The sequence below is a fragment of the Solenopsis invicta genome, chromosome 3 (genome assembly GCF_016802725.1).
Source record: "Solenopsis invicta isolate M01_SB chromosome 3, UNIL_Sinv_3.0, whole genome shotgun sequence".
Lineage (NCBI taxonomy): Eukaryota > Metazoa > Arthropoda > Insecta > Hymenoptera > Formicidae > Solenopsis > Solenopsis invicta.
This window is the reverse complement of record NC_052666.1, coordinates 32,498,864-32,525,005: the sequence shown is the minus strand read 5'-3', so window position 1 is coordinate 32,525,005 and position 26,142 is coordinate 32,498,864. Positions and strand designations below refer to the sequence as shown.

At 35.5% G+C, this 26,142-nt stretch overlaps 4 protein-coding genes across 5 annotated transcripts; 2 read left to right on the top strand and 2 right to left on the bottom strand.

The window, feature by feature from the left end:
- Window positions 1–230: 230 nt before the first annotated feature.
- LOC105204655 (cysteine-rich with EGF-like domain protein 2) lies at window positions 231–3,909 on the bottom strand. The gene is made up of 4 exons (XM_011173817.3): window positions 3,495–3,909; window positions 2,676–3,333; window positions 2,496–2,591; window positions 231–2,423 (listed from the first exon to the last, which is right to left on the bottom strand). The coding sequence occupies exons 1-4, from the start codon at window positions 3,657–3,659 to the stop codon at window positions 2,203–2,205; spliced, it is 1,140 nt and encodes a 379-aa protein (XP_011172119.2). The 5' UTR covers window positions 3,660–3,909; the 3' UTR covers window positions 231–2,202.
- A 190-nt stretch (window positions 3,910–4,099) lies between these two features.
- Window positions 4,100–12,860, top strand: LOC105204654 (coatomer subunit alpha). The gene is made up of 6 exons (XM_011173816.3): window positions 4,100–4,314; window positions 8,110–8,525; window positions 8,786–9,594; window positions 9,828–10,775; window positions 10,927–12,099; window positions 12,187–12,860. The coding sequence occupies exons 1-6, from the start codon at window positions 4,235–4,237 to the stop codon at window positions 12,388–12,390; spliced, it is 3,630 nt and encodes a 1,209-aa protein (XP_011172118.2). The 5' UTR covers window positions 4,100–4,234; the 3' UTR covers window positions 12,391–12,860.
- Window positions 5,236–6,948, bottom strand: LOC113003277. The gene is made up of 2 exons (XM_026132120.2): window positions 6,606–6,948; window positions 5,236–6,380 (listed from the first exon to the last, which is right to left on the bottom strand). Exons 1-2 carry the CDS (start codon window positions 6,636–6,638, stop codon window positions 5,361–5,363), a joined length of 1,053 nt encoding a protein of 350 aa, XP_025987905.2. The 5' UTR covers window positions 6,639–6,948; the 3' UTR covers window positions 5,236–5,360.
- A 496-nt stretch (window positions 12,861–13,356) lies between the features above and the next one.
- LOC105204652 (host cell factor 1) lies at window positions 13,357–26,044 on the top strand. 2 transcript variants are annotated; one of them, XM_011173814.3, is made up of 9 exons: window positions 13,357–14,734; window positions 16,469–17,176; window positions 17,257–17,402; window positions 17,483–18,991; window positions 19,130–19,313; window positions 19,400–20,718; window positions 20,812–21,039; window positions 21,156–21,534; window positions 21,607–26,044. In XM_011173814.3, exons 1-9 carry the CDS (start codon window positions 14,575–14,577, stop codon window positions 21,732–21,734), a joined length of 4,761 nt encoding a protein of 1,586 aa, XP_011172116.2. In that variant the 5' UTR covers window positions 13,357–14,574; the 3' UTR covers window positions 21,735–26,044. The 2 variants fall into 2 exon arrangements, with proteins under 2 accessions (XP_011172116.2, XP_011172117.2); XM_011173815.3 differs by having other exon boundaries at window positions 14,575–14,734; window positions 21,610–26,044.
- Window positions 26,045–26,142: the final 98 nt, after the last annotated feature.

Sequence of the window (26,142 nt, the reverse complement as noted above, 5' to 3'; positions counted from 1 at the left end):
ATGACATATCATTTTATCCTTGTAATTCCTCGAATGTCAAACGAAGATAAAGTGATACATAAAACGGAACGCAATTTCTGAGTCCATGAGTCTGTTTTTTTAGCTGCATGTGAAGTTTCTGAGTTTTATGTGTAATACATAAACAACAATGATGTCCAACTTCCAATGAAAAAAAACAGCTCTCATTTTTTTTTAATTTTAGATTTCTATTAACAGTTTAAAAACTTTTAAACATTTCAAAAAATATATTATGGATATAAAGTTGTTATAAACATGTATAGACTATCACAGAAGAAATAGTGTAAGTTGGTGATATTTAATTACGAGAAAATATAGTATTTGGCCATCTAGTGTCATAAAACGGTAACTTTTAAGAAACTATATCACATGTAACCTGTATTATATGTATATTTTTGTATAATATACAAATATCGTACGAATGAAACTTTAATGTGAAAATTATTAATTTGACCATCGAGCAATGCACTCACTCAATTTAAATATTAAATATTAATAGAACTTTTTTCCTTTAAGATAATACTAGATAAGATTACTAGATAATATCTATGTAATACTCAATAGTGAATCTAAATAGCACTCGAAAATACGATCATTACAAGTTGATATTTACTCGTATAGTCATATCATTTAAATCTTTTCCTTATAAATTTGTCTCTTTTCAAATATGTAAATCAATTGCAACATAATAATTGTGCAATTAAATATACTTTATCCTGTTCAATATTATTTACTTTAATAAAGAATTTAAAAAATTCAATAACAAAAATTTAAAAATAAAATTTTTTTGAAATAATAGATGTCAATAAAGAATGATAATTAGATTACAAAAAAATCGAAGATGAAACTTTCCTATGTTGCAAATTTATGATTGTGTAATCATTACATTTAATAAAAATAATATTCTCTTTAAAACATACAAATCTTGAATAATATACAGTATTAATATTGATTTAAATGTCATCTATACAATATTATCACTTATTCTTAAATAGGGCGAGTTTTTTAATTGATCGATCGATCACTCACATTATGAGCAAATGCAACTTTGTTCTGTAAAAGCTGCATTTGGTTATAATACGATTAATCAATTGATGAAATAAAAAAAACTCGCTCATATTTTATGTATCCCATATACAAAAATCATTAAAACTATTTATAAAATTATTAAACTAAATGCAACGTATACCATTCAATTCAAATCTGTATTCATATAATACAGGAGATTTTTTGTAATATAATTAATTTTACAATTTGATAAAAAATATTTCCGAATTATTTTTATAATACCATTATATTAGATTAGCATATATAATAAGAAGAAGATAAGAATACAATTTTATTCAAGTAATAGATTTTCTATACTGAATATTAGTTTTATGTCAATACACATTTGTAATAAATTAATATAAATTTTTGTAAAGATACCTTGCATTTTCTTATACATTCATATACAGCATAATTAATTTCTATAATATTTGATATAATAATTGAATAAAATACAATCAAAACAATATGAAATAAATATGAAATAAGAATTTGCATTTAATGTTAATTATTGGTAATATTATTATGTTTTCATCGTTGAAATCGATATTTATATTGTAGTTATCAGAAACTATTATAGATCAGAAAAAGTTATTCAAATCTTTTAGTATAAAAATGTTTAAGTAATGTGTATGTTGTATGCTTATAATTTATATTATATGTAATTTAAATCTATATCTTGTAATTTTTTTCTACAATGAAATATGTACAATAACTTGTATACAATAAAGAAAATATATTAAACAAGAAATCAGCATTAATAAATGATAGACACAAGATAATATTTAAAAAAATTAGCCATATAATTTTTTAGAAACTTTAACATATCTAAATCATATGTATGTATATACATATACATACATACATATATATATAAATGTAAAATTACATAAAACATATACGTAGATTAAAAACGAACATACTCACGCACATATAATCAGGAACACATAAATCAAAGATAGTTTCTCAAAAATATATAACAAAAAAAAATATTAATAAATAAAAATATTAAATACTAATAAAAAATAATTATATTAATTGTAATATTTAAGACCTATTTTATATGGATAACGATTCCTGATCGAGATACGGTATATTGAAATAACTTTAGAAAACTTCTTTAAATTGCATTCCTATTTAAGCTGGTCCTAAAATATCCACGTTTGCCGTTGTATCCTGGACATTGCTATGCGCGATCATGTACTCTGAGACAGATATATAAACTGCAACTAATAAACCGATTACACTTGCTGCATAAACATTGCGCTGCAAAATGATACATGTTGCTACACAAAGTCCGAAATATGTCAGATATCTGGCCAGATTTTCTTGTTTCTTGCGACCAAGAAGATCTGAATCTGAAAAAAATATTAATTTTAAATATACGTTATTTAAATGTATTATATTACATTATTGTTTGTAATACTTACTTATGCACATGTTATCTTTTTTATGGAAATCTTCAGCACAATCGAGACACATGTCTGGCCCATCACCGGTACAACCATTGCAAGCTTTGTCACAAGCTAAAAATTCCAAATTCTTAATTTTAGTATATTTTAATTATAAAAATAATTTATGAAAAATAGATAACAAATATATGTGCATACCCAAACAAGCATAGCTTCCTTCTTTATTAACACAAAATTGATTACCAGGACAAATAGCATCACTTTTTAAACATTCATCAATATCAAAACAGCCTTTGTCTTCAATCATGTGCCATCCAGCAGCACATTTTTCGCAATCTTTTGGTCCACCACCTCTACAAGATCCGTTGCACGCCACATGACATGCAGAACATAGCAAGGTCTTTTCATCTTTATAGGATTCATAGTATCCTGGAGCACATTCAGAACAGATGTCTCCAATATATCCTTTGTCACAGAAACAACCACCATTTCCCTTTCTTGTGCCAGCTCCTTTACATTTGCCATTATTGCTACAAATTTTATCTGGGTATCCTGGACACTGTGCACAGTTCGGACCGTAATGATCTTTCGGACAACAATGCTCTGTCTTTTCAATGCAGATATAATCGTATATATCTGGATGAATATCTTGATACTTGAACCACCATTCCTCTATCTGACTCTCCAATTCTTCAGCTAAAGAGTGGCATTGCGTTTCACCCCGCTCAACATCTTTACACAAGTTTTCTTGTATCTCAATCAATCGTATTTCACTTCTTGAATATGAGCCTAACTTGTCCTCTTCCCAAGCACTGTCTCCCCCTTCAAATTTTCCACGACTCGTCTTTTCTATACCCTACAATGTAATTATAATTCATAAAAATATTCTAAAATGACTTAAGATTATTATATATTATTGTGTATTAAAATAACTCATGTTATATCTTCTTTTATATAAAATGACTTTAATATAACTTATTAAATACTTTATATAAAATCAGGAAGGAGATTGTTTACCTTTTTAAAACTGTTGGTAAGTATTTTGCAGGCTGCGCAAGGTGGAAATTTTTGGGACTTGAGTTCCTCCTTGCCCAACTTTCCCTTTTCGCATTGGACACTGCTCATGCAAGTTGATACGATCACAAAAACGCTAAGAAAAACAACGCTGGTCGGTGCTCGCATTATACCACACCGGCTATTGACGCGATTACAATATATTTATAAAAAAATTATAAAAGGGAAGCACAAAAAGAAGTATTTGTTCTATTCTTGTGGAATAAGGGTAAAACGATTCTCGCGAACGTTTATCCTATCTCGGACTAGATCATAATTGCTCCGAATAGTTTCATTCAAAACGTCTGTCAGATTAACGTCAAGGTTAGGTGGACCAGACGACGAAACGTGTCTTCGGCAAAAGCGGCCAATTGGAACGCACCGCGTGCAACTCTCGTCGATGTGGTTCAAATTCCTTGGCTGGTGATTACGAAACATGTGTGTGAGAGCGAACACATTGGACAGCCAATCAAATACTCCAACAATTCACTGAAATCTTTAGGGAGTTTTATTGTAACTGGAATGTCACTAGAAGAAAAACTGCAAAAAAATTATGCACGAACAACATCTATCTTCTACATCGGTGGCGTTATAATTCGTGGTTGTATAGTGACGTGTCTTATGTCGTGTCAAAAGTTTAAAGAATTTTGAGAGGGTGTTATTTAAATAATTACGTCGCGTTTCGAACAATTAGCAAAGATAAGATGTTAACGAAGTTCGAGACGAAGTCTGCTCGAGTGAAGGGCTTGTCCTTTCATCCGAAACGTCCCTGGGTGCTAGCGAGGTAAAGTGACAGACGTTTTTTAAATTAATTTCTTAACCATTTGGCCTTTTATTAATAAAATATTTATTTGTTTGTAAAAGAACTGTTTTGTCTATATTATTTACTATGTTAGACAATTATTTGATAAATATTATCATATATTTGTGATTGCATATTAACAGACATAACCTCTTATTTAACATACAGTGCTTTCAATAATTTTAATATAGACACTAATAATTGTATAAAGTAGAGATTAATTTTTAAGTTTGTATGTACATTATCTTTATTTTACTAAAAAGATTTATCTGTAACTTGCGTAACAAGTATTAAAAAATTTAAAGTAGAGAGATATTTAACCAATAATGTTACAACACATTGTTTATTTGTTCTATGTTAAATGGCTACAGACTTCGTACGAAGCTCCAATCCAGCCAGAATCTTATCAGAATTTAATGTGAAATCTTGTCTAATATGTGGAATCTTAATGTGGGATGCAAAATCTTAATTGTGTAAAGTGTAAACACTCAAGATGGATTGCGTCAGTAATCCTAACCGCGCATTTTCATGCTATTATAATCACTTACTGGTATGCGGCCAACCAGCAAATTCCATGTGACAACACAAATTAATCAAGAACGCCTTCAATGGTTGTAGCTAGTTCTTATATTTATTTGTGTGATTTTATATACTTCTACAAATTCAATAAACTGTGCTGAATTACTTATTTGATTATATCACAGCTCTAAATTAAACATGAATTAGTAATATCACATTTTTATTACATTGAAATTAATTTAATAATACTAGATGTTAACTAGCATATAATTTGGAGAAGTATATAAAATCACACTAATAAATATAAGCACTAAGATCTAGCTACAACCGTTAAAGGCATTCTTGTTTAATTAAAAGATTTATTTTAATATAATTCAAATAATATAATTGCAGAAGATTTATTGCATTTTATCAGAAATTCTATTATTATAAACGTGATACAAACAAGAGAGCATATAGTGTACATGGATTTATATTTTAGTTGGAATGATTCACACATCTCACACATCTTAACTTTTAGATGTTGTAGTACTTGATTTCTCCTTTAAGGGACTCATTTCTGTACTTGTTAGTTCAGTACTATTTGCTTTGTTATCTGTAGTCTGTTCAACAGTATTCTGAGATATTTTTATAGGTTCACTAGATGATTCAATTTCTTCCCTATTTTTCTCAGATGTGATCATGGTTTCAAGTTTCTTTGTAGGGATAGTAGTCTGACTTGATGGTGTTTCTTCGATTTTATTTGTTGTTGATTCTAAATTAAATCTTGATTCTATTATATTAGATTTTGTCATGTTAGATTCTGAGCTGGTAACTTTTGTTTGTGAATTTTTAACAACATGTGATTCCATAGATGCTTTCATATTTTTATCAATTGTAGATGCCAACTTGGAATTGCTATCAGGAATGATTGTTGTTGCTTGATAAAATAGCGGCACTGTGGGATTATAAAAATCAAAATTATGCAAAGGTAGTTCTAAGCTAGCATAGGAATTGTGAGGATAATATTGGTTCTGTATCACATTTGATGATATCTGATATCTTGGAAACACTGGAAGATTCAGTAAATTTTCTGCAAATATAGAATAAGATCCATCTACTAAGGAGACTTGCTGAAGATTTGTTTGATATTCGAGAAGATTATCTTCTTTAGGATTTTTTGAAAATTTTTTCTCTTTGTTGATAACTTTAATATTAGTGTCAAGATCGTGTTTGTTCCTATTTTCTTCAGCTTTCTCAGCTTTAGATTTTTGTTCCGAAGATATTATATCCTTTTGGTTTTTGTCACTTTGTGAATATTCTGGCATTTTCATTGAGTTTATTTCAGCCTTTAATTTGCTCACAGAATCAGCGCCAGTTGTAAAAATAACATTACTTTCACCACCATTAAAATCCTGAGTTGTGTAGGAATATCCACTGAAAGCAGGATTAGATTCGGATGTATACATCAATTGTGGCGTAATGGAAAACGCTAGCTGAATGCTCTGATATGGAACAGATGTTTTCGCTGATGCTGTACTTAACAAAAGCTGAAAAAATTAAAAAAATATTTTACTTACTTTGATATAAATTTATGAGTTATATTTACTTAATTATTGTTATAAAATTTGTATAATTGCGATTCATAATAAATAACATGCAAAATAATTCTCTAATTTATTAAAGAATTTAAAATAAAATTATTAAAATAAATATCAGACACATTTTGAATTATTGTATATAAATTTTTTATTTAAATGCAAATGCATACTTACAATAGCGGTAGTAAAAAATTGGAGGAGCTCCATTGTCGAAGATTGACAAAGAGATGTGAACCTAATGAAATTAAGAAGTAAACTACCAAAATACGTAATGATGTGATCTCTATATACACAGCTTCAACATGCATGTAATCCCCACCACTCTCGCGTGTACACTCTACTTCTGATGACCTGATTTCATAAAAATGTCCCGAGGGGATATATGGGGTCTGTCTTTCAATTGTCATTAAATTCGTTGAAATTTAATATGATAGATAAGATTGAATTTCAGATTATTTTATCATACATCTTAATTGATTTTTTTTTAGAAGAATATATCGTCTAGTTAAAAAGAATAAATTATTCTTTTCATGAATATTAATAAAGTTAAAAAGATTTATTAATACTTGTTAAAATTATATATGAATATTAGACAACATTCATTTTCTAATAATAATAATAAGGCATGATAAAATTACTTTTAAGATAAGTACTTTATAATTAAATAATTTATATTTGTTATATTTATCATGATATTTATAATAATTGTTTTTTTACATTAATATATCTATATTATCTATATTTTATATTATTATCTACATTAATAATGCTTTAGAGTAATAAGTATAATCAGGATATAATGAATTTTTCTGAAAAGCGTTCAATGTGACAAATTTGGAAATCATCCCTGTTTTCTTTATTAGATCTTTATTTATGAGGAAATTTGTCACAGTTGGTGTTTAATATTTATGTGTATATTAATAAGATTATTAGATAGGACTGAAGGAATCAACACGATTGTGTGTTATTTTGGCATTCAGATATAGATAATGAATGTACCATGCCTATCTTCTAGGAAAGATAATATAAACAAGTTATATAAGGTGATCAAATGCAAATTACAAAGATTCATAAAATTTCATCAAGAATGTTTTAATTATTGACTTTTATAATTATTGTATAATTACAGGAAGTTCTACATCTGTTTAGAGATAATAGAATTTGCATATTAATTTCTAGGCACATGATAATCGTAATTTTTAAATTCGTATTGTTTTTGTTGTGTATTGGGACACCCTATATGAAGGCGTAGGCCCGAAATCCAGTTTCCGAATGACCTCTATATTTATGCAATCATTTTGTAATCATACGCCCAGACGAAATAATCGTGCGAACCGCCGGTTTTCGCAATCCAGGTCACTCACAAAGTTCCTCGTATAGTTTACAGCAATTGAAAAAAATAATACGCATGATGTGTGAGAACTAATAAGTAATTTCATAATTGGTACTATATTTTTATAGATGAAGCGTATCTGTATATATAAAAAGTCGTATGAATTATAACGTTAAAGAAATAAATAATATAATACATATGTTTAACATATTTATTTCTTTATTTCTTATATTTAATTATTTAAAATATTTTTTGTATTTTTTGTATAAATATTATACAAAAAAATTGAATCAATGAAAATGGCATGTCGTATATAAATTTTTTGTATTTGTAAATAAATTACAGTTTGCATAATGGCGTTATCCAACTGTGGGATTACCGCATGTGCGCCTTGCTCGACAAATTCGATGAACACGACGGACCCGTTCGAGGAATATGTTTCCATAATCAGCAGCCTTTGTTTGTTTCTGGCGGAGATGATTATAAGATTAAAGTTTGGAACTATAAACAGCGGAGATGTATCTTTACTCTTTTGGGACACTTGGATTACATCAGGACCACAATGTTTCATCATGAATATCCTTGGATCCTGAGTGCTTCGGATGATCAGACTATTCGAATTTGGAACTGGCAAAGCCGCACTTGCATTTGTGTATTGACTGGGCATAATCATTACGTAATGTGTGCCCAATTTCATCCTACGGAGGACATTATTGTGTCAGCTTCGTTGGATCAAACAGTCCGCGTTTGGGATATTTCTGGTTTGTGCTGATGTTATCTTATATGAGTCTGAAAATTGTAAAACTTATGAAAAAAAATTAATCTAAGCTCTTTTCAAATTTTTTATTTTATTAACATTTAGTAAAATATGTGTAATTTATATTTCTTATTTTATTTATATTATTATATTTTTTAAATTATATATACTATAGTTGATTATAGAATTCAAGAAGAAAATTTTACAATTGACTATTGACAGAGACAAACTATTGCACCTTAATAACTGTAAATGCAATTACAGGATTGCGCAAGAAGAATGTGGCGCCAGGCCCAGGAGGTCTCGAGGATCACCTGAAGAATCCAGGAGCAACCGATTTATTCGGTCAGGCCGATGCAGTAGTGAAATATGTTCTAGAAGGTCATGACAGAGGTGTAAACTGGGCATGCTTTCATGGAACGTTGCCTCTTATTGTCTCCGGAGCGGATGATCGACAAATCAAAATGTGGCGGATGAATGATGCCAAGGCTTGGGAGGTAGACACATGTCGCGGTCATTACAACAACGTGTCTTGCGTTCTATTTCATCCTAGACAGGATCTCATTCTCTCTAATTCGGAGGATAAGAGTATCAGAGTCTGGGATATGACAAAACGCACGTGTTTGCATACATTTAGGAGGGAACACGAGAGATTCTGGGTTCTTGCTGCACATCCAACACTTAATCTTTTTGCTGCCGGTCACGATTCTGGAATGATCATTTTCAAACTGGAAAGAGAACGTCCTGCGTATGCAGTTTACGGAAATCTTCTTTATTACGTGAAGGATCGTTTTCTTCGAAAGTTGGATTTCACCACGTCAAAGGATACGTCGGTGATGCAGATTCGCGGCGGAGGAAAAACACCACCCTACAGCATGTCGTACAATCAAGCGGAAAATAGCGTTTTAATATGCACAAGATCGCCTTCAAATATCGAAAATAGTACTTACGATTTGTATATGATACCGCGTGAGGGAGATTCGAGCACTGATGCTGATACGAAACGGGCATCTGGTGTTACTGCCATTTGGGTTGCCAGAAATCGATTCGCTGTACTGGATAGAGCATATTCGGTAAGTTATAAATATTATATTTATACGATATTTACATAAATTTCAGAATGGTTAAAATGCAATAATTCAGTTATTTAAATTTATTTATTTTAATTAGATGTTTAATCAAGAACTCATGTGCACATTCTTATCAGCATTCTTATCAGCTCACGCTATTTTTTATCTTCTGTTTTTATATTCCGAAAATAATTATTTTTATAATTTAGTTTTATAATGGATATTTTCTTTTTCAGTTAGTTATCAAAAACTTAAAGAATGAAGTCACGAAAAAGGTGCAAATTCCAAATTGTGACGAAATATTTTACGCCGGCACCGGTATGTTGCTGTTGCGCGATCCAGAACAAGTAACGCTGTTTGACGTACAACAAAAGAGAACTTTGGCAGAAGAAAAAATCGCAAAGTGTAGATACGTCGTATGGTCTAGCGACATGTCTCATGTCGCATTGCTGGCCAAACATACCGTCAACATATGTAATCGTCGATTAGAATCTCTCTGTTGCATACACGAAAACACCAGAGTGAAATCCGGCGCTTGGGACGATTCCGGTGTATTTATTTACACAACCAGCAATCACATTAAATACGCAATTAGCAACGGTGATTACGGTATTATCCGTACATTAGATTTACCGATATACGTTACGAGAGTAAAAGGCAATCAAGTATATTGTTTGGATCGAGAATGCAAGCCAAGGATTCTGCGAATAGATCCAACGGAATATAAATTCAAGCTAGCGCTGATTAACAGGAAATACGAAGAAGTTTTACATATGGTTCGCACTGCGAATCTCGTTGGGCAATCAATTATAGCATACTTGCAACAGAAAGGTTATCCAGAAGTCGCGCTTCACTTCGTGAAAGATGAAAAGACTAGATTTGGTCTTGCGCTTGAATGCGGAAATATCGAAGTCGCATTAGAAGCGGCGAGAACGCTCGATCAAAAATCATGCTGGGAGAGTTTAGCGCAAACCGCTTTGTTGCAAGGTAATCATCAAGTTGTGGAAATGTGTTATCAAAGAACCAAGAACTTTGAGAAATTGGCTTTCCTTTATCTAATAACTGGCAATTTGGAGAAGCTGCGTAAAATGATAAAAATTGCGGAAATTCGAAAGGACGTATCTGGACAATATCAAGGAAGTTTACTTCTTGGAGACATTTACGAACGCGCTAAGATTTTAAGGGTATATTATCTAATCAATAATTTTATATATATATTGAAAATTTTTCATTGATTCTAAACTATTATTTATAATGAATATGTATATAAATAAATATTTTTTCTATAACATTGTATAAAGATTACGTTTAATAAATATAAATTTCTGTTTATAGAGTTCTGGACAAGCATCACTCGCATACGTTACTGAGAAAATTCATGGAATATCAAATGAAGACGACGATGGGGAATATCAATCAATGAGTGAAGAACTTTCTGCGTTGGAAAAAGGTGCCACGTATCTCCGTCCACCCGTACCTATTCAACAAGCTGAGAACAATTGGCCACTGCTGACCGTTTCTAAAGGTTTCTTCGAAGGCGCGATGATGTCTCGTAGCAGGACTCAAGTAGCCGCTGCTCTTGCTCTGGAAGACAATGGTGAGGCTACACCCGAAGGATGGGGCAATGACGAGGAACTCGGTATAGATGACGAAGAATGCGTGGATGCGGAAATTGCACCGGAAGGTGAAGAGAATCCTGGATGGGATGTCGAGGACGTTGATCTTCCACCGGAACTCGAAACTGCAGCGACTTCCGACGAAAGCAATAACTATGAATGCCTACCTACTAAAGGAGTGTCACCACCGCAACATTGGATTAATAATTCTAAATTGGTAGTCGATCATATATTGGCTGGATCATTTGAGTCTGCTTTTAGATTATTGCATAATCAGGTTGGAGTAGTGGAGTTTGAACCTTATCAATCTCTGTTCTTAAATACATACGCCCGCTCCAGAACATCCTACGCATGTCTACCGAACATACCATCGTTATATGGATATCCTCAAAGAAACTGGAAGGATACTAATTGGAAAGATGCTGGATCAAAAACAGGTTTACCTGCGGTAGGATTACATCTTGCCGAGTTAGTTCAGCGTCTTCAAGTGTGCTATCAATTGACGACAAATGGCAAATTTGTCAAAGCGATAGAAAAGCTGCAAAGTATTTTACTAAGCGTACCGCTACTCGTTGTTGATACCAAGCAGGACATTGCGGAAGCTCAACAACTCGTTCAGATTTGTCGCGAGTATATCTTAGGTTTGAAAATGGAGAATCAACGTAAAAGTTTGCCAAGAGCCACATTAGCGGAACAGAAGAGGATTTGTGAGATGGCAGCTTACTTTACACACTGTAATCTACAACCTGTACATCAGATTCTTACTCTTCAAGTAGCTGTAAATTTGTTCTACAAATTGAAGAATTACAAAACCGCTGCTTCATTCGCGAGAAGATTACTCGAGCTCGGCCCAAATCCAGAACTTGCACAAAAAATCCGGGTTCTATTACAGGTAATTTCCTTTTCATCATAAATTAATATTTACATAAATAACTTATAAATGTTTACAAATAAAAATTTTAATTTATTCTTTTTTCAGTCTTGTGATAAGAATCCTGTTGACGAGCATAAATTAGTGTATGACGAACACAATCCATTCTCATTATGTGCAAGCACGTTCACACCTATTTACAAAGGAAGACCAGAAGAGAAATGTCCATTATGTGGTGCCAGCTACCATCCACAGTTTAAAAACACAGTGTGTAAAATATGTGAAGTTGCCTTGATAGGCAAAGAACATTAATATTCTATTTATATCGTTATCAATTTGTGTATTTTTATTTTATCAGAGGAGTTGGAAAATTTTCCTTTCAAAAAAATCTACAGCTTTAATTTTAAGATGTCATATATATATACAATTTTAATAATTTAAATAACTTTAAATTAGGGATCACATGAGAAGTAACTATTTTTAGCTTTTACAAAAATAGTTGTACTTTAGCATTCCATGAGATGAATAGAGATGAATTATAAATATTAAAACAAGTATTATTCATCGAATGTGACAATTTTTTTTGTATATTTTTATTGTTTTTGTGTTGATTTACAGAATTGCTTGGCTTTATTATATATTGTTAAAAACAGACATAAAATTTGTAGTATATGCATTATCGAAAATGAATATCTCAAACTAGTATAATTTAAGAAAATAAGATAATATTTATGTAAGAAAAATGCAATGTTTACAAATAAAATATTATAAATTCTTATCGATCTATGGCACTTCAACAGATGAAACTATTAAGAATATACAAAGTTAGTAATTATAAATTTTATAATTTGTACATTAAAAAAATCAATTATGTATAATTCAATAATTCTTTAATCCAAATCTGTGATTAGATGATGTTTTAGTACACGATTATTTTATGTTTAGGTGCTTTTATAATGCTTTAGTTTTCATCTTGTATTTATTCCTTATATTTATATAAAAATATATTAGAAAAAAGAAAATATTTTTAGATTGATGAAAACCAATAAAATTTTCTGGACAATTTCGGTTATAAAAAGTTTTCTGGATATGTATGATTGGTCGATTTTTTGTCCAACAAATCGCTATCCTCGTATTGGACTGTAATCGAAAGAGAGTGGAAAAGGAGATCGATCTTCCCACGAAGAAGAAATCTCGAAGATCAAATCGATTGATCGTTCGAGTGCTGCGCTTTCCTGCTGCAGAAGTGCATCGGTTGGCAATGCGCTTGTTACCGCTCGTTACCGACGCGTTGTGTGCAATGGTGGATGAGGTCCGCGAAGACCGCTCGTGCGCGCCATCGAGCTACCGACTATTCCGGCCATTTCCCCGATAAGTACAACGGAATCGCTCGCCGCCGGTGACCGGTCGTCGCATCTCGCTCGTCCGAAGCGTCGGGTCGCGGATACGCGTCGCTTCGCCCAACGTCGCCCGATCGTGCTACAGTGGTATCTTGCCGCGCCGTTTTTCGTTCGTTTTGACGCAGGTTTCACCGCGAGAGGGTACGATAGCGGTGATAGAGCGGTCGAAGAGGCGAGAGAGAGAGCGAGAATCGTGCGCGCGCGCACATAGAGGCATTCACGGCGGCTTCCCTGCTCCCTCCTAAATCGTCGACGCCGCCATCGTCGCCGCCGATAAATCTCGAGATTCTCGAAGTTTCCTCGAGCTCGATCGTCGCGATACGAACGGCTCGCGTCGCGATCACGAGCGCGTATCCGCCCGGGTCGCGGCGCGTCGCCGAGCCGCCCTTCTAGCGTTCACATTGTCGGTGGCCGTAAACAGCGCGTATACGTAAATACGGACGTGCACAGGCACACACACGGTACGCGTCGCCTCTCCGTACGCGTGTGTACGTGTTGCGCGCCGCTGGGAGACACACCGTTTCTCGTAGCGGTGGCGGCGGCGACTTTCGGCGCCCCCAGAGTTACTTTACGACCCGCGGCTTTTGTCACGAATCGGAGGTGCGCGGAGGAACGGTGCGCGCGGCCCGGACCAACGAGAGCGAGACGGCCCCGTTGTTGCCGATCGCCGGACGTGGAGACGTCGTGGTACGGTGTTCGAGTGAGCGAGAATACGAGTGCGCGCGGAAGGAGCTCGCGCCGTGAAACGGCGCCCGCGAAGAGGTTAGAATCGCGGAAGGACGTACGGTCTGTCGTGGAGTGGCGCGACTCGGGTGGTTCGAGGAAGTGACGAGTTTCACGCGTGTGCGAATAGACTTTTGAGTAGTGTCGTCGTCGACGGGTCTCGACGACGACAACGGACGAATACGGGCCGCGATTTCTGTGATAAAGGAGGGGACGCCCGCACAGGACCGTCGAAAGCGGCGGCGCGCTTCAAAACTGACTCGTCGGCAGCAGCGACAACGATAACGCGAACGACGACGAAAACGGCTGTTGTGGTGTCGCGTAGTGTTGTATGATCGCACGGTATGAAAAAATGATGTGATCGACGATCATCATGGCGGCACCCATGCTAAAGTGGAAGCGGATCCTGAATCCGACCGGGCCCCAGCCGCGACCCAGGCATGGCCACCGGGCGGTCGCCATCAAGGACCTTATGGTCGTTTTCGGCGGCGGGAACGAGGGCATCGTCGACGAGCTGCATGTATACAACACTGGTGAGTTAATTTCGCCCGGGTGTACTCATGCTGCTGCGTCCCTTTCCGTACGCCGCGCCGCTCCGCGCCGTACCTGGCGATTCCCGCGAACCAATATGGCGGCTTACGTTGACAAGACGGTGACCGGCCGGATTCGCGACTGAACGGGCCGATTTCGCGTCCCGAACGGAACGGTCGCCAATCAGGCCCGACGCGATCCGTCGGGCTCGACCGCGCGAGCGTCCTCCCATCCTCGGAAAGAGCGTTCGGCTTGGACGGACCCGCGAAATCGTCGCGGTCTGTCATTCCTACATGTTTATACGCGCGGGAGCGGCCATTGCTGTCTCCAACGTCCCCCCTCTCCCTCCTTCGTCCTGCTGCTCATTTCCTCGTCCCACCTCCCCCCTCGCGTCTTTCACCGTCGCCGCCGCGTTGCAACGCGCGCGCCGAGTTTCCCGTCATTCCACGTTCGCGCTTCTCCGCCTTTTCTTTCTCCTTTTTCCTTTCGTCCTCCTTCCTTCTCTCTACCCTTCCGCCACCCGCGCGTCCGCACATTATCTTTCTCGCGCTACGTCGCCGTGCGCCTGCGTGCGCTGCGCTGCGCGCATTTCAAGCCCGATTTCGAAATGTTTGTCCTCGTGTGCAAATTCGCCATGGTAACAGCCGGAATGTATATGACCCGTTTTTTGTAGCTTCGCCGTCTGCTTTTCCTCAATTTTTCTCTTTGCCATCTTTCCTTGTCTCGTTCGAACGTATCTTTTCGAATGCAGAAAATAACACTTGTCAGATTTATTTTTTTTGCATCTGTTCCACTTTCTGCACTATTTAAAAAAAAGATTAACACGGCTAAACGTAGACAAAGGAGAAAAATGCAAGTGCATTTGAAAAAAAACACCCTCTGGGAGTATTCAAGGCCGATTTTATATGTAATGTCTTTTGTTTTCGATGCTAGATCTTGATCCGAGATCTCGGACAGAAAGAAACTTAACCAATCGCGTTTGTGAACAATTCGATTGACTAATGCGATTGGTCAATCATTAACAGAAGGTTCATATCATTTTAAAGTAAGCTTGAATAATCTCAAGATTTCAAACAGTTAATAAATTGATTATAGTATTCTAAAATTGTATTTAAAACCAAACTATGTGAACACACGTTTTATACATTTCATTAAAAATTTATCGAAATAAGAAACACTTTATTTGTAAAATATTTAGTTGTAATTAAAAATTTTTTGGAGAATTTTGGAGAAATTTTTTATTAGATTTATGTAAATTAATTTTATTAAATTAATGTGTTATAAATAAAATTTTACACAATTAAATTATTTTTATGTACTACTTATGGAATTATTTAATTATATAATTTTGTATAAAATTGTAACAACTTTAATTACTTGTATATAATAAATTATGTATTACATAATGTAACATTATTTTTTATAATTTATTATTTATATTATATGTTAATATGTTAATCATATATTTAATCATTGTCATTTACTTGCTTATGTAGTATCAACAATATAATAAAATATTAGGTCATTATCTGAATACAGAACTTAAAATTGAGAAAGTTTATACATATATTTATACAGCGATAATAAAAAAAATAAAAACTATTTTTATAACATATTTTATTAAAAAAAAATGTTTGTATAAAATAGAAAAAAATATATGATATAAATATACATAAATAAAAATATTGCAATCTAACGTTGCATCAAAACGTTTACACAAAATAATATCTTTGCAGCAACAAATCAATGGTTCGTGCCATCCACGAAGGGAGACATTCCGCCAGGTTGCGCGGCATATGGATTTGTTGTCGATGGCACGCGTATTTTTGTCTTTGGTGGAATGGTAGAATATGGCAAATATTCTAACGAGCTGTACGAATTACAAGCGAGTCGGTGGGAATGGAAGCGTTTGAAACCAAAGCCACCTAAGCACGAACCACCACCGTGTCCACGATTGGGACACAGTTTTACCCTTATTGGTAACAGGGTCTTCCTTTTTGGGGGTTTGGCGAACGACAGTGATGATCCGAAAAATAATATACCGAGATATCTGAATGATCTGTACACGCTCGAACTCCTTCCTAATGGCCAAACAGCCTGGGATGTGCCGCAAACGCACGGGCACGCACCACCTCCCAGAGAATCCCATACCGGAGTGGCGTACGCCGATCGTACCACAGGTAAATCCTGTCTGGTAATTTATGGTGGTATGAGCGGTTGCCGTCTAGGTGATTTGTGGTTCCTCGATGTCGATTCAATGACCTGGAACAAACCAGTGGTTCATGGTCCTACTCCTCTACCACGATCGCTTCATACTGCCACTTTAATCGGTCATCGAATGTATGTATTTGGTGGATGGGTGCCATTGGTCGTCGATGACGTTAAAGTCGCGACTCACGAAAAAGAGTGGAAGTGCACGAGTACACTGGCATGCTTGAATCTAGGTAAATTATATTCGTGTGATATTAATTTAATTAAGTCTAAAATATAGAAATATTAATGCTATCAAATATTATTGTTTTAGAAACTCTTACTTGGGAGCAACTGACGGTTGATTCCTTGGAGGAGAATGTTCCTCGTGCCCGAGCTGGTCATTGCGCGGTTGGAGTACACAGTAGACTTTACGTTTGGTCTGGTAGAGATGGCTATCGTAAAGCATGGAACAACCAGGTTAGGATTGTTATAATGGCATTGTTTTTAATTGAATAAAATATCGCTGTACTAACGATATGATTCTTCTTTCGCTCTAGGTTTGTTGTAAAGACCTATGGTACCTTGAAGTCAGTAAACCAGCGGCACCTTCCAGAGTTCAGCTGGTTAGGGCTTCCACACAATCATTGGAAGTCAGCTGGACAGCGAGCCCGTCTGCGCAATATTATATTCTTCAAATACAGAAGTATGACATGCCACCGGTAGCGGCGACTAATACCTTCCCATCGGTGAGCACACCGACACCAACTGCGCCTATCGTTAGTACTCCTATAGCGGTGACAACCTCTGCGATGGTGGCAACACCTGTGACTGTACCTATTACATCTCCGCCTGTGACAACTGTCGCTGCTCTTCCTCCGACTACACCGCCTGTTGCCGCTGCTGCTAGAGCATCCGTAGCAACAGCTGTGGCTACGGCAGTAGCAGCTCCATTACGAGTCCAAAGTGCGAGTCCCGTGCAGAAGCCACCGTCGCAAACGGCGCAAAAACCAACGAGTCCTATGACTCCAAGAGTCGCGACTGGTAATGTTATACGTATTCGATCTCCTCTGGTCACTTCCACAGCAGCAGTGGCTACGGCAACGGCCGTGGCAGTAGCTACCACCGAGCAACAACAAACAGCTGTAACTGTCACTACTACTACTACAACTGCTGGTCAAACGCCCGCTGCCATGTCAGGAATCGCCGCTTTAGCTGCGGCAGCGGCAGCTACACCGAAAATTACTATGAACAATGTTTCAATGCTGCCACAGACCGCAGTCGCAGCTGCGACCGCAACCAATACCATCAGGATGAAAAATGTTCAACCAGGTCAGCAGATTCGTTTCGCCGCGCCTGGCGCCACGGTGTTGCGCACTGCTTCGCCGCAACAGAGTAAGCAGATTATTCTGCAAAAACCTCAAAATATAGCCGGTCAACCGCAGATTGTGCATCTTGTAAAGACTGGACAAGGCATGGTGGCCACTGTACCCAAGGTGAGTCTTATTCCTGGCAAAAGTGTCCAAGCGACTGGCGCGAAACCTCTTAATCAAGGACCGACAATATTGCGATTGGTAAATCCTAATACGGTTGCGGGCTCAAAGATCCTCACGACTATGAAGACGTCCAACATAGTGGCGATGAGCAAAGGGCAGAACATTACGGGCAAACAGACCATAATGATCACCAAGCCAACAGGAAACAGCGGATTGGTCGGAAGAACCAATCAATTCATTGTTGTCACCACAGGCTCTGGTTTAAGAGCTGTACAAGCTGTAACGACATCGCAAGCTGGTGCAGGACAAGGAGCTACTCCCGTAGCTACTCCTGTAAACGTCTTGCCGTTGTCGGCTACTAATCATGTCACAAATCAACAAGGTGTCAAGATGATTGTTGTTTCTTCCGGGGCAATGGGCGGTGGAACTGCTGGCAAGCCTTTAACTATTACAGTTCCGGGACAAGGAGGTGTACCAAAGACAGTGACTATCGCTGCGAAGAGCGGTACGCAAGCCATCTTCAATACTGGCAAGAATCAACTTGTTACCGTGCCGCAGATACAAAAGACGCCTGTAAGTGTATAAAAAACGTTTATGTACTTTTTTGCGAGATATAAATTAAAATTGTTAATAAACTGATCATTATAAAAACTATATAGTAATTTATAGAAAAATTTTTTACAAGTATTAATTTTATTTGTCAAACTGTAGGAAGCGGTAGCAGTATCTGGAAAGCCAGTAACTCTGCAAATGCCTGCGGGTATAAGTGCAAAGACGGTGACGCTTTTGCCGACAAGTAGTAGTTCTATAGTAACTACTTCAAGCACGTCAGATTCAATAGATACTAGCAAAATGCTATTTGTTTCTCCACAAAAACAACCTTCAGCTTCTCTCGGTGAGTTATATTTTGATGTATAGCATAGAAACAGTTGATAGAAAGAAGATTGCAACGTTAACTTACACGATAAAATAATATTTCAGCATCTACTTCTGACGGACCTGCTACCACTGATGCCGCATTAGCTGCGCTAGCAGCTGAAGCTGGTCTAATAGATCCGGTACAGGAACCGTCTGGTGGTTTATCATTCATGGTAGCGACTGATGATGGTGCTAGCGGCGACGATAAAGTGGAGGACAGCTGTAACGGTAATGAAGCAACCACAGCGGCCGCATTAGTTTCTCAGATAGGTGCGGGAGATGCAATGCAAGTTGATGGCGACGGAAACTTCGTACTTCCGCAAGTAGATGGACCGATAGACGATCTCTTGTTGGAAGATGAAGAAAAAATGGATGTAGATGAGGAACCAGCTTCGGAAAATCCAACCGAATCTGCCGATACTGAATCAGTGGTAACGGAACAAAATAATGCATCTGAAAATATTCAGGCAGAAGAAGAATCGACAGTGAAAGAGAAAGTTGCCACAAAGAATGAAGATGCAACGACAGCCGACCTTCCTGAATCGAGCACTATTAGTCAAGTCAAGAAAGATGACGATGTTGATAACTCACCAATCAGTGGCGAAGTACCTATGGAAACTAACACTGATGATGCAGAGTTACCAAGTAAAAAAGAAGAGGATCCTGAATCAGTAGTAAATGACGCAAAAATAATAAAATCCGAGTTGCCTTTAGTACAATCATCCACGGAAGCTTTATCTGAACAGACACCTCTAGAGGACGTCGCGAATCCGGCAATGGAAGTCGACGAGATTCAACAAGATAAGAACAGTCAGGTGAAAAAGAACGAATCGATTTCTGAAGACGAAAAACCGCTAACGTCTGAAAATCTATTTACTGAAGATACTGATACTCCACATCCTCCTCAAGATGATAGTCAGAAAGTTGAGAAGATAAAAGAAGAAATCGCAGACCAAGACACTGATATTCCAACAACAAATTCTCCATTAAAATTGAATGATGCTGATGAAGCGATGATTACTGATAACAGTACATCGATTTTGGATGATACAAGAGCTCCTATTGTTACATCAAATTCAAACGTTCAAATAAAATTAGAGTCGGACGATGTCGGACCTATGGAAGAGGACAAATTGCCCGAATTGCCCATATCGTCGATCAATGGTGTTGCTGCATCTCTCGAGAAGGAAATGGAAAAAGTACATGCTCCTACGAAAATGGAGGTGAAAGATGACCTCAATGTTTCAAAAAGAGACAATTTGAAACAAGAAAAGATAAATGAGACTAGATCAGAAACTGGAGATGACTCGACAGCTTTGACAACGTTAGCTACTGCTGCTTTAGGATCAGCAGAACCAGCAATGAAAGTTAAAAATGAACAGGTAAATTTTATTATATTTAATTTTTTGTGTCATTTACACTGTTATTTTAAATGAAATATAAATGTCACTAATGGATTTCTTTTTTTTTTACAGAGCGAAGAAGAAAAGAAAGAGGCAGAATGGTATGATGTAGGAGTGATAAAAGGAACAAGTTTTACTGTTCAACACTATTTTCTTCCTGGTGACGAACCATTAGATATAACGCAATCTTTGACAATGGATGTTTTTAAAGGAAGAGCTAAAGTAGCGTTAGAACCCGGAACTGCCTACAAGTTTAGAGTTGCCGCTGTGAATAGTTGTGGACGAAGTGCCTGGAGTGAGGTAATATGCAAGTCCATATTTTGTGCTATTATTTTGTCTATTGAAGAAAATATTTCTTCTTTAACAGACAAAAGATAAAAATCTGCGAGCTTGATTACGAATCCTTTTTGTTGTAGGTAGCGGCATTCAAGACGTGTCTTCCGGGATTCCCGGGTGCACCAAGCGCTATAAAGATATCAAAATCCGTGGATGGCGCACAAATCTCTTGGGAACCGCCGCCTAGCAACGTTGGGCCCATCCTCGAATATTCCGTCTACCTGGCAGTGCGAAGTACCGCGTTGAACAATGACGGAGAACCAAAAACAGTTGTGTCGAATCCAAATCAGTTAGCTTTTATTAGAGTTTATTGCGGTTCGAGTAATTCTTGTTCGGTGAACAATAGTGCCCTTAATGCCGCTCATGTGGACACCACTACGAAACCGGCCATAATCTTTAGAATAGCAGCACGAAACGACAAAGGATACGGACCAGCTACTCAAGTTAGGTGGTTACAAGGTCAGTTGCGATTCGTCTTATTTGAACGAATGTTTTCAAAGGGACACACCTGAATAAACACTTTGTTATTAGCAGATCCAACCACTGCGGTGAAAAGTAATCCGCAAGCGAAGAGATCCGCCAGCACAGACCTACGTTCGCAAGCGACTTCCCCACAGAAAAAAATGAAGATTGAACCAGTTAGTGATAATTTCTCGTGAGCCTGTTCTCTCCCTGGCCTCGTACAGCCGAAACTCCCATGAGCAACGCTATTCATTATTTAATTTCTATATGCCTAACAACGATAACGAAATCAATGTATTACCAGCTAAACAACGTGATATACAAGTAAACGAAAGATATGAACGTGCGATAAGAAACGACGAAAGAAAAGGTGGGAGAAGGAGAGAAAGAAAAAGAAATATCTATAGACTGAGTCTATATGTAATGATGGGGGAAGAAAAGTATTTTTAGTGTTCACAGTATGAACGTCAACGTCTTTCTGTACCGCGTTTCTTACTCGCTGTTATTTTATTTTTTCGTGAAAGTGCGCGAGAATCTTATGTAAAGACGAGTACCGTTATATAATAAAAAAATGGCGACATGGTTATTTTTTGGAGTTAAGTAAGTTTTTCCATGTTTATAGCGTTTTCTAACGGACGGTACGACATATCGCATCTAAATGCTCATACTTGCATCACGATAAAATAACGGCTGACACACTCGCGCTTTTTTAATTTTCTCGTTATCTCTGAGAATGAGTTTGACGTACAAGATGTTGTATGGGAACGAATAACGGACAGGATTCATATTCGATATTTTACATATTTGTTTAAATAATTATACATATTATATATATATTCGACAAAGATCTATTTTAAACATCCAAATTCTTTATAATATATTTATCATTGACGGAGTATCTGCAATTCTTTTTGCATTCACTATTATGTGCAGAGTAAGCTCGCTTTTGAGATGTAGGTTATTTAGTGTACATAAAATTCTTGCACTGAAAAAATGTGTTTATCATATTCTGAGGTAATAAAATACTTTTTGATAAGGTAGAATAATTGGGAGATATATATATTGTGACCTTGATTAGTCTCCTATTTCAATTTGCTCGTTTATGTTTTAGTTTCATGCAGTAAGAGAAGCTTTTATTGTGTCATCGATCCAGTTTTACATGTGACAATCGGTGCTACACACTATTCCAATACTTTTATTACTGCCAAATGCGACAAGAATATGTTATTAATACCAGAAGACAACCCGAAATATAAAATTATCTATTAAACTTGTGTAATACTAAGTTACTTGTATGCTTTTGTCAAATTGCAACAATGCAGAGATATTTTGTATAATATATATATTAAAATGATTATATATGTAATTAAAATGAATATCTCTAAGGATCGGGTACTAGGATGATTACTCATATTTTAACGGATAAAAGAAAAACTCCATGAACAGTTAAGGATATTTTTAGACAGCAACAAAACAATTGTTTGAATATTGATATATCTATAAAATGGTAGGCTGTACGTCCTTAACGTAAATTCTAATCTTTTATAGCACTAAGACAAGTAAATAGCAAATAATTGGAAGATTAATGCTCGAAGGAAAGGTAAGAAAGAAACATATGTTATCGCATTAGACAGGGGCTTGTAATATCCCCAACACCTTTTTTTTAAATATATATTTTAATCAAAATACCAGATAAGCTTTTGATCAATGAAAAAGTTGATTACAGAAGCTATCGGCAGTCTCATTTTTCTCGGTTGACTTTTGGGCTATGTTGAAGCTGCAATAATTTAAGCGCATATTTTTATTTTAGATTATCAACATATATATGCTTTTCGTTATCCATTTATATCATAAGTAGAACATCTACTAACACAGCGTCCCCAACGCTCAATCTGTTATATTGAAGTTTTGCGTTTGCAAAGTTTACTTTACTAGGAAATCTGCATGTTATAAAAAAAGTTATCTCTGAATAATCACGAGAATATTCCCGTGGTATCAATAAACTTTACATTAAATGTACAATACAGTTGTTTATCTTTTACATGGGTTCTTATACCCGATATCTTTAGCAGGAAATACAGATGAAGATATGATGTATAATGTAAATGAGATAACTAAATGGTATATACTTTCTTAAATGCATTGTGTTAATATTGTTCTTGCTGATCCTCTATTTAAAAAAAAAGAGAAAAAGGAATGACTATTTCTGTACTATTAGTAACCAAGAATGAATTATCAGCTGTTTAATTTTGTTTGTACATTTTGTTGACAGGAAGTGACACTAATCTATATTTGTGTACACAAGTTTTGTGTATAAAAATACTGTGAAATTATTATTATTACCACGCGACTATTCTTTTCTTTGTAAATCGCCTGCTACCACTGCATTTATACTCTTCACTGAAGTATGTCGTGCAAATAAATATAGATAAATTTCTTATACAATATATAATCTTTACCTTCATTACACATTTTGTGCTTTATAGCAGATTACAATATGAGCACTTTAAAAAATATATTTTAATGTTATTTTAAAAGTATTGTATATATGTACATTTGTATTTTTTTAAGTTAAAAGTTTATTTGATATTAATTTAATCAGTTTTCCTAGTTATTAAAATTTATATATTTATTAACTTTCAATTCCATAAACTTGTGTTTTCTTTGCTTTATAAATAAATCGAAATTTTTTATTGCAAAAATACTATGAACAAAAAAAATGTAATAAAGGACATGAACAAAATTTATTACAGTTATTGATGACTTCGGAGTTTTTACCTTTTCAAGAAATATATAACAATACGTCTTGTTTGGCAGTAACAAAAGCATATGTATTCATTTGATTCCTGTCTCATTTTATTCGATCACAATCAAACAGAACTATGAGTAAACAATAAAAAGAATAAAATTATTTGTATTTATTTCTGATATCAATGATTTTAAAAAAACCATTCTTTTTCAAGTCCCAATAATGTGATGGATAATTTGTATTAAGTTGGTTAAAGTTAATTAGATTCATTAATTGATCGTTTTTGCGGAAATTAATTTATTCATTGTCGAAATAAATTAACATTTGTCGCCATTTATAATTTATTAAGATTAACGAACTTATAACTTACTATATCTTATTTTTATATACCAATTGAAAAAATTCTCGTTTAGAACTAATCGGCTGTACGAGAGACCAAAAGATCCAATGTCAGCTTCGGACCATGATTTTCCTATAGAAAATCCTTTTTCTATACTAAATCTTAGTCGTATATTTAAAGATGCGCAGATGATTAGTACGAGAAAACATCGACGAGGAGATTGTAGTGAAAGTGATTTACGCGCCATATAATAAGATAATAAGAGATTGCGACGATATTTCTACGATGACAGATATAATTTGGCGCATTGTCGATAATGTGTTAAATGGATGATATTGCTCTGCATGAAACCTGCAATGATATTGAGCGGATTTGTATTTTTTGATAAGAATCCCCGGTTCGGTGTGCACATGTCACCGGACAAGATTAGTATACTCTCTCAAGTATCTAATCAATTTCTAATAATACACATCACACGACAAGTTTCGCAATATGTAATGATGAGTATATAACTATACCGTTTTGTAATAAGCTACAACTATGTAAATTGGAATGATATGTGCGAGAGGAATTTCTAAAAGCTAGGACGTTGAGGATACGCGTATGTGAAATCGAATATACGTCACGAGTTAAAAGTAAGGAAGCGATTGTAATGTTAATTACGTCCTTTCTCTCTCGTACGCGTCTTCTAAAGATTTACATTGAATCACACTGTAAATAAGTCCTTCGAATCACGTTAGATAATACACGGATATCTCGCTGTATTTACGGAATTAGCGTGCCTAATCGCAGACCCGATGTAAAAATTTTTTGATCCGCGCTATCTAATTATACACTAAAAATTTGTATTTATATAAAGCTTTCGGTTCATGCTTGCTTCTTTATCTTTTCGTTGTATAATAGAAACTTAAAATAATAACACGTTAGAGAATCGATAGCATTCGTGAAATAAGAAAGAATCTCTATATCCGATATATTTTTTACGTCGTTTTTTACATCTTCTTAATATAAGAATATAAAAAATTATACATACCATCTAAAAATGTATGTTGCGTTATATGTTAATTAGTACGATATTTAATAATTAATATTAGGGTCTGCGATTGACAGCAAAAAAATTGAGACGCATGGTTAAGCCTAAGAGCGAATTGCTTTTTCATTGATGAATCATTTCTACAGCCGTATGGAAGAGACATCAAATATCTGTTTGTCTAACACGACGACTTCGCAGATTATTTTTAGAACTGATTAGTGCAATATTTTCCAACTGCAGAGTCTAGACAGAAAATACCGCTTTTATTGCACAAATTCAACATGACAATGTGCACACTTTCACTGTAAATGTGTCGCAATTTTTATAATTGCGTGTGTAGCACGAGTGCTACCGATCACTGACAATAAATCATTTAAAAAAAAAAGGGAAATTAATTGAATTTATCGATGACAAGTTTGCTTTCAATTTATGGACTTTTGACGATCATTGACAAATTCGTTAAAGGAATAAGACAAAAATTCG